Source organism: Aotus nancymaae, unplaced genomic scaffold, assembly GCF_030222135.1.
Source record: "Aotus nancymaae isolate 86718 unplaced genomic scaffold, 86718_ANA_hifiasm-v0.15.2.pri h1tg000009l, whole genome shotgun sequence".
Classification (NCBI taxonomy): domain Eukaryota; kingdom Metazoa; phylum Chordata; class Mammalia; order Primates; family Aotidae; genus Aotus; species Aotus nancymaae.
The window spans coordinates 2150712-2158875 of NW_026988420.1; the positions used below are offsets into that span (position 1 = coordinate 2150712).

The window sequence follows — 8164 nt, forward strand, 5'->3', positions numbered from 1 at the left end:
ACTTGAGCCCAGGAGGTTGAGGCTGCAGTGAGCAGTGATTGCACCTCTGCACTCCAGCCTGGGTGACAGAGGGAGACCCTTTCTTAAAACAAACAAAAACAGCAGCTAGTAACAACTAGGGTGAAATATTTGGAGTATTTAATGTCAGAGAATCGACTGCATTTAGATTCATTTAGATCCTGAGTTCAAGACGTTTTGCAATTTCCTTAGCAAAAGCCAAATGCCAACTCTGTGGTGTCTTGGACCCGCTGGTTACTGTCGTAGCTGAGTCCCTGACTTTTCTTTTCTGGTCCAATCGCTGTATGCTTTACTCAAAGTTACCAAACCTGGCCCCATTACTGGGACAGGATCTGAAGAGCAAGTTTTCAACAAACTATAGGGGAAGTTGGCAAATCTCCCAGCTCTAGTTCATCCTAATTAGAAATTCCCCTTTTTGGCTGGGTGCAGTGGCTCATGCCTGTAATCCCAACACTTTGGGAGGCCAAGGCAGACAGATCACCTGAGGTCAGGAGTTTGAGATCAGCCTGACCAACATGATCAAATCCCATCTCTACTAAAAATACAAAAATTGGCTGAGTGTGGTGGCTCATACCTGTAATCCCAACACTTTGGGAGGCCATGGCTGGTGGATCATGAAGTCAAGAGATTGAGATCATCCTGGCTAACATGGTGAGACCCCATCTCTACTAAAAATACAAAAGTTAGCTGGGTGTGGTGGCACACGCCTGTAATCCCAGCTGCTTAGGAGGCTGAGGCAGGAGAATCACTTGAACTCGGGAGGCAGAGGTTGCAGTGAGCCGCGATGGTGCCACTGCACTCCAGCCTGGCAACAGAGCAACAGTGTCTCAAAAAAAAAAAAGAAAAAGAAAAAAGAAATTCCCCTTTTCCCTCTTTGTGTATGAAAAAGGAAGGGAGTGCTTTGGGGGTCTTAACCCACAAGCATGGAGTCTAATGCTGCCCTCTGGGACACTGTAGTCCACACCTGGATTCCACTGCTGGTGGAGTCCCTTCTGCCTGAGAGCAGCCCCGGCTGCAGCCCTGTTAGTCACGGCAACTGAGAGATGGCTGTGGGACCCCCAAGTGTACATGAGCCTGGAGCTGTGGATGCGCTCACACCTGCACCAGGCCTGGCAGCTTCCTGTGGACTCCCTCACTCCCTGCAGCCCCTGCTGCCCCTGCTCCTCCCACTCTCACACCTCCAGTAACCTTACCTCCAGGCCAGACTCTGCACACCTGCCTGCCTCTGAGACCGTTTATCCCCTTGGTAGGGTCTGCAAGAGGCTCCCCGGGGCAATGCTGCGCTGTCCTGGTTTCCAGATGGCTCACAGGTAAAGGGTAGCTCTGATCGGTATCATGCAAGCTGTGCAATCACTACTGGCTTTGAGGTCGTGGAAGCGGCTTGTTTGCCTGTAGCCGCTTCAGCCCAGCGGACAGAGCTCTTTGCTCTCCCGAGCCTGTCTCCTTGCTGAAGAAAGACTGCTAAGGCTTGTACAGACAGCTTTTGGAATGCTGTAGAAGCAAAGAGGCTTCCCACTTCCAATGGAGACAAAATAAGCAATAGGTCTTATGTGCAAGAATTATTAAACACAACACAGCTACCTGCTGCCCTAGCCATTATCAAAGCTTGGGGCTGTTCAAAACTAGACTCTGAACCAGGCGCGGTGGCTCACGCCTGTAATGCCAGCACTTTAGGTGGCAGAAGCAGGTGGATCACCCGAAGTCAGGAGGTTGAGACCAGCCTGGCCAACATGGCGAAACCCCGTGTCTACTAAAAAATACAAAAATTAACTGGGTGTGGTGGCGGGTGCCTGTGATCCCAGGTAATTGGGAGGCTGAGGCAGGAGAATCACTTGAACTTGGGAGGTAGAGGTTGCAGTGAGCCGAGATTGTGCCACTGCACTCTAGCCTGGGAGACAGAGTGAGATTTGGTCTCAAACAGACAAACAAAAACAAACAAACAAAAACACTAGACTCTGTGGGAATAATGGACCCGGGAGACTATAAAAGGTGGAAGGGTGGGAGGGAGGTCAAGGTTGAAAAATTACCTATTGGGTATAATGTTCACCACTCTGGTGAGGGGTACACTAAAGGCCCAGACTTTACCACCACACAATATATACATGTAAGAAACCTGCCCTTGTACCCCCTGAATATGTAGAAATAAAAATTAAGTTTTTGGTCAAGTTCAGGGGTACATGTGCAGGATGTGCAGGTTTGTTACATAGGTAAACATGTGCCCAAGTGGTGTGCTGCACAGATCAACCCATAACCCAGGTATTAAGCCAGCATCCATCAGCTATTCTTCCTGATGCTCTCCCTCCCCACCCCCTGCACCCCCCAGGAGAGCACAGTGTTTGCTGTTTCCCTGCTACGTGTTCATGTGTTCTCATCATTTAGCTCCCACTTATAAGTGAGAATACATGGTATTTGGTATTCTCTTCCTGTGTTAGTTTGCTAAGGATAATGGCCTCCAGCTTCATCCATGCTCCTACAAAAAACATGATCTCATTTCTTTTTATGGCTGTATAGTATTCTGTAGTGTATATGTACCACATTTTCTTTATCCAGTCTATCACTGATGGGCATTTATGCTGATTCCATGTCTTCACTATTGTGAACAGTGCTGCAATGAATATATGCATGCATGTATTTTTTAATAAAACAATTTATGTTCCTTTGGGTATAATAGCAAATAATAGGATTGCTGGGTCAAATGACATTTCTGCCTCTAGATCTTTGAGGAATCACCACGCTGTCTTCCACAACGGTTGAACTAATTTACACTCAAAGCATTCCTTTTGTTCCAACCCTCGCCAGCATCTGTTGTTTTCTGACTTCTTAATAATAGGCATTCTGACTGGTGTGAGATGCTACCTCATTCTGGTTTTGGTTTACATTTCTTCAGTGATCAGTGATGCTGAGCTTTCTTTCATGTTTGTTGGCCGCATGTATGTATGTCTTCTTTTGAGAAGTGTTTAATCATGTCCTTTGCCCAAAAGTGTATATTTTTGTACTTCTCTATTTGTACAAGTACAAAAGTGTCATTTTGTATGTTTCGATTTGGACAACTTAATATGTGTAGGTGCAACATGCAACATTTACAGCCCCACTGTACAACCTGACACCATTGCCCATAATAATATATCAACAGGGTAGGCTGACAGCCCATATTTTATGCTTTCCATTGTTAATTCTTTCTTTTTTTAACCAAAGAACCGACTTTATTCTGCCTTATTTGTGCATAAGACTACCTTAAGTTTTATCTGAAAACAAACCAAACACTAGATGTTTTCTACAGATTATCAGCTCTCCAGGAGAACAGTCAAACTTATAATTGCTAAAAATCATGAAATGAAAAGGAAGCTCCACAAAAGGGAAGAGGGAAAGTGTAGGAATTAGACATGGGGATTTCTATTCCCTATGACTTTGGAAACCGTGGTGACTGAGAGCTGTGATTGAGCCCTATAATATGCCAATGTAAACTCTGAAAGATCTGGGAAAGAATAAATTTCTCTGGCCGGGCATGGTGGCTCACACCTGTAATCTCAGCACTTTGGGAGGCTGAGGTGGGCAGACTGCTTGAGCTCAGTAGTTGGAGAGTTCAGGAGTTTGAGACCAGCCTGGGCAACAAGGTACAACCCCGTCTCTACAAAAAATACAAAAATTAGCTGGGTGTGGTGGCACATGCCTCTAGTCCTAGCTACTTGGGAGGCTGAGGTGGGAGGATTACTTAAGCCTGGGAGGTGGAGGCTGCAGTGAGCCGTGGCCACTGCACTCCAGCCTGGGCAACAGAGTGAGACTCTGTCTCAAAATAATAATAATAATTAATAAATCCCTTCAATCTATTCAGTTTCTTTTCCTTGAAGACAAAAATTATTCACACAAATCAGTTCGTTTGCTAACTTCAATCGGGGTTTGCTCTAAATCGTAATGCAATCGACAGATTAGTTGCCCAAGGGAATGGGCTTCTCCTGCATGGTCTAGGCTTGTTTTAAACCCTCTACCATCACTGGGCTTGGGCTTGGGCTTGGGCTTGCAATCCTCAAAACTTTTAGGAAATCTGAAAATGAAGTTACAGATTAAATCATAGGTCTCCAAGAAGCCTGGAATTATATTGATCCCGGTTTTCTTCCTCCCAAGTGTATATTCTGTGAGCTGCATCTGTTGGGAATAAGAGTGAGCCCATTCTCACATTTTGGTGAATCTGCTTTCCCCCATGAACACACGGAAATGGTTCTGCACAGCTGCCTTTCTCTGGAAGAGCATTTTGCTTTTGTTAATGAGGCAGAAAATCAATCTCAGATTTTTGAGTAATCAGACCCTTCCTAGCACTTGTTTTTTACAACCCTACACTGTTGAAATGATGGATGTGTTCCTAAAAAGCTGTGCATCAACTTAATTTTTAAACTTTTAATTGAATTTTATATTAGTGGCAACCACTATTTAAAGAAGTCCTCTAGGCCAGGCGTGGTGGCTCACGCCTGTAATCCCAACACTTTGGGAGGCAGAGGTGGGTGGATCACTTGAGGTTTGGAGTTCTAGACTAGCCTGGCCAACATGGCGAAACCCCATTTCTACTAAAAAAAAAAACACAAAAATTATCTGGGCATGGTGGTGCTCGCCTGTAATTCCAGCTACTCGGGAGGCTGAGGTTCGAGAATCCCTTAAACCCAGGAGGTGAAGGTTACGGGGAACCAAGATTGCACCACTGCACTCCAGCCTGGGCGACAGAATGAGATTCTGTCTCAAAAAAACAAAAAAGCAAAAAAACAAAACCCTATAATAAATTCTTTGTAACATGAACAGATCCTCCTTATATTTTTTGTGGGACTGGACCTTTCCTAAGAGATTTTCTTAAATAGAATTATTTCAGATCATCAATTACTTAGATATGTAGCCGTATTAGGTCACAAGATTAAGATTGTGTCTTTATGATTATAAAACTTATACTTAATGAATCCCAAACTGATCTAGAGACTATATTATATATAGAACTATATTAAATATAGTACTATATTAACATGACATATTTATTATGTTTTACATTGTTATATAATATAAAAAGTAGAGTTTATTTATACATATATTTATTTTTTTGAGACAAGGTCTTGCTCTGTCACCCAAGCTAGAGGGCAGTGGTGCGATCTTGGCTCACTGCAACCTCCACTTCCTGGGTTCAACCAATTCTTGAGCCTCAGCCTCCGGAGGAACTGGGATACACAGGTGAGCACCGCTACGCCCAGCTAATTTTTTGTATTTTTAGTAGACGTAAAAAGAAAATATTTTATAAAAATATATCTGTGTAAAGTAGAACATATACAAAAACATACTAAAGTAGAAAGGAGAAAAAAAATTATTTCATTTGATTTATTTTTTCCTAGGCATTTTAAATTTGGATTCTAAAAATTATCTTAGAAAAATCACGAATGCTGCTTTTTTATAAAATAACCCGGTGAAGCAGCCAAGCCAGAGCCGCCAGCCTGCGACCCCGGAGCAGCTCCAAGAAGGAACGAAGAGACCGAGGCCTTCCCGCTGCCCGCAACGACACCTCCACCCTCGCTCCCCGCCGGCAGCCAGCGGTAACGGATCGACACGGTTCTGCGGCCGTTGAGCAGTTTTCGATTCCGGATGCTTTTTGTCCCTCTGCGCTTGCCCCCGTTCCCCTCCCCCCGGCTCCGGCTCCCGGCCCGGTACTCGCCCTTCTCCTCTCACGGAAAGGTCGCGGCCTGTGGCCCGGCGGGCAGCGGTGCCGCGATGGACCCCAGCATCCCCAGCTACCCCATGACCTCGCTCTACGTGGGGGACCTCCACCCCGACGTGACCGAGGCGATGCTCTACGAGAAGTTCATCCCGGCGGGGCCCATCCTCTCCATCCGGGTCTGCAGGGACGTGCTCTCCCGCCGCTCCTCCGGCTACGCCTACGTGAACTTCCAGCACCCAAAGGATGCGGAGCGTGCTCTGCACACCATGAATTTTGATGTTTTAAAGGGCAAGTCAGTACGCATCATGTGGTCTCAGCGTGATCCGTCACTTCGCAGAAGTGGAGTGGGCAACATATTCGTTAAAAATCTGGACGGATCCATTGGTACTAAAGCACTGTACGATACCATGTCTGTTTTTGGTAACATCCTCTCATGTAAGGTGGTCTGTGATGAAAATGGTTCCAAGGGCTATGGATTTGTGCACTTTGAGACACAGGAAGCAGCTGAAAGAGCTATTGAACAAATGAATGGACTGCTCCTAAATGGTCAAAAAGTATTTGTTGGGCGATTTAAGTCTCGTAAAGAACGAGAAGCTGAACTTGGAGCTAGGGCAAAAGAGTTCACCAATGTTTACATCAAGAATTTTGGAGAAGACATGGATGATGAGCGGCTTAAGGATCTCTTTGGCAAGTTCGGGCCCACCTTAAGTGTCAAAGTAATGACTGACGAAAGTGGAAAATCCAAAGGATTTGGATTTGTAAGCTTTGAAAGGCGTGAAGATGCACAGAAAGCTGTGGATGAGATGAATGGAAAGGAGCTCAGTGGAAAACAAATTTACGTTGGTCGAGCTCAGAAAAAAGTGGAACGGCAGACGGAACTTAAGCGCGAATTTGAACAGATGAAGCAAGATAGGATCACCAGATACCAGGGTGTTAATCTTTATGTGAAAAATCTTGATGATGATATTGATGATGAACGTCTCCGGAAAGAGTTTTCTCCATTTGGTACAATCACTAGTGCAAAGGTTATGATGGAGGGTGGTCGCAGCAAAGGGTTTGGTTTCGTATGTTTCTCCTCCCCAGAAGAAGCCACTAAAGCAGTTACAGAAATGAATGGTAGAATTGTGGCCACAATGCCATTGTATGTCGCTTTAGCTCAGCGCAAAGAAGAGCGCCAGGCTCACCTCACTAACGAGCAGAGAACGGCAAGTGTACGAGCTGTGCCCAACCCGGTAAGCAACCCCTACCAGCCAGCACCTCCTTCAGGTGACTTCATGGCAGCTCTCCCACAGACTCAGAACCCTGCTGCACGCTCTCCTGCTAGCCAAATTGCTCAACTAAGACCACGTCCTCGCTGGACGGCTCCGAGTGTCAGACCTCATCCATTCCAAAATACGCCCGGTGCTATTCGCCCAGCTGCTCCTAGACCACCATCTAGTACTATGAGACCAGCTTCTTCACAGGTTTTACGAGTCATGTCAACACAGTGTGTTGCTAACACATCAGCACAGACAATAGGTCCACGTCCTGCAGCTGCTGCAGCTGCAGCTACTCATGCTGTCCGCACCGTTCGGTGGTTTAAATACGCTGCAGGAGTTCGCAATGCTCCGCAACATCTTCATGCACAGCCACAAGTTTCAATGCAGCAGCCTGCTATTCATGTACAAGGTCAGGAACCTTTGACTGTTTCCATGTTGGTATCTGCCGCTCCTCAACAGCAAAAGCAAATGTTGGGTGAACGGCTGTTTCCTCTGATTCAAGCCATGCGCCCTACTCTTGCTGGTAAAATCACTGGCATGTTGTTGGAGATGGATAATTCAGAACTTCTTTATATGCTCGAGTCTCCAGAGTCACTCCGTTCTAAGGTTGACGAAGCTGTAGCTGTCCTACAAGCCCACCAAGCTAAAGAAGCTGCCCAGAAAGCAGGTAACAGCGCCACTGGGTTTCCAACTGTTTAAAATCGATCAGGGACCACGAAAAGAAACTTGTGCTTCACCGAAGAAAAATATCTAAACACTGAGAAACTTAAATACTATGAAAAAAATTGCAAAAATATAAAATAAATTAAAAAAGGAAAGGAAACTTCGAACCTCATGTATGTACTGACCAAATGCCAGGTCTAGCAAACATAATGCTAGTCCTAGATTACGTATCAATTTAAAAACAAAACCCCACAAAAGTAGTAAAATATAAAAACAAACTAATGTTTCATAGACCCTGGGGAAAAGAATTTTCAGCAAAGTACAAAAATTTAAAGTATTCCTTTCTTTAATTTTGTAATTCTTTACTGTGGAATACCTCAAAATGTCAGTTCTGTTTTAAGTGACAGAATTTGTAACTGAGCAAGGAAATGTGCTTTGGATTATAAAATTCTTGCTTTAATAAAAATTCCTTAAATGGTAAAAAAAAGAAAAATCATTAATTTTACTAATAATCTTTCTTTACATTTTCTATAATTGTATT

At 44.7% G+C, this 8164-nt stretch overlaps 1 protein-coding gene across 2 annotated transcripts; it reads left to right on the plus strand.

The window, feature by feature from the left end:
- The first annotated feature begins 5754 nt into the window (after positions 1 to 5754).
- Positions 5755 to 7659, plus strand: LOC135273821 (polyadenylate-binding protein 1-like). Of its 2 annotated transcripts, XM_064373453.1 has the most exons (2): positions 5755 to 7083; positions 7351 to 7659. In XM_064373453.1, the coding sequence occupies exons 1-2, from the start codon at positions 5755 to 5757 to the stop codon at positions 7657 to 7659; spliced, it is 1638 nt and encodes a 545-aa protein (XP_064229523.1). The 2 variants fall into 2 exon arrangements, with proteins under 2 accessions (XP_064229523.1, XP_064229522.1); XM_064373452.1 differs by having other exon boundaries at positions 5755 to 7659.
- The last annotated feature ends 505 nt before the right edge of the window (positions 7660 to 8164 follow it).

Excerpts from the sequence above, each read along its gene's own strand:
- LOC135273821 (XM_064373452.1), top strand. The coding sequence starts at position 5,755 with ATGGACCCCAGCATCCCCAGCTACCCCATGACCTCGCTCTACGTGGGG.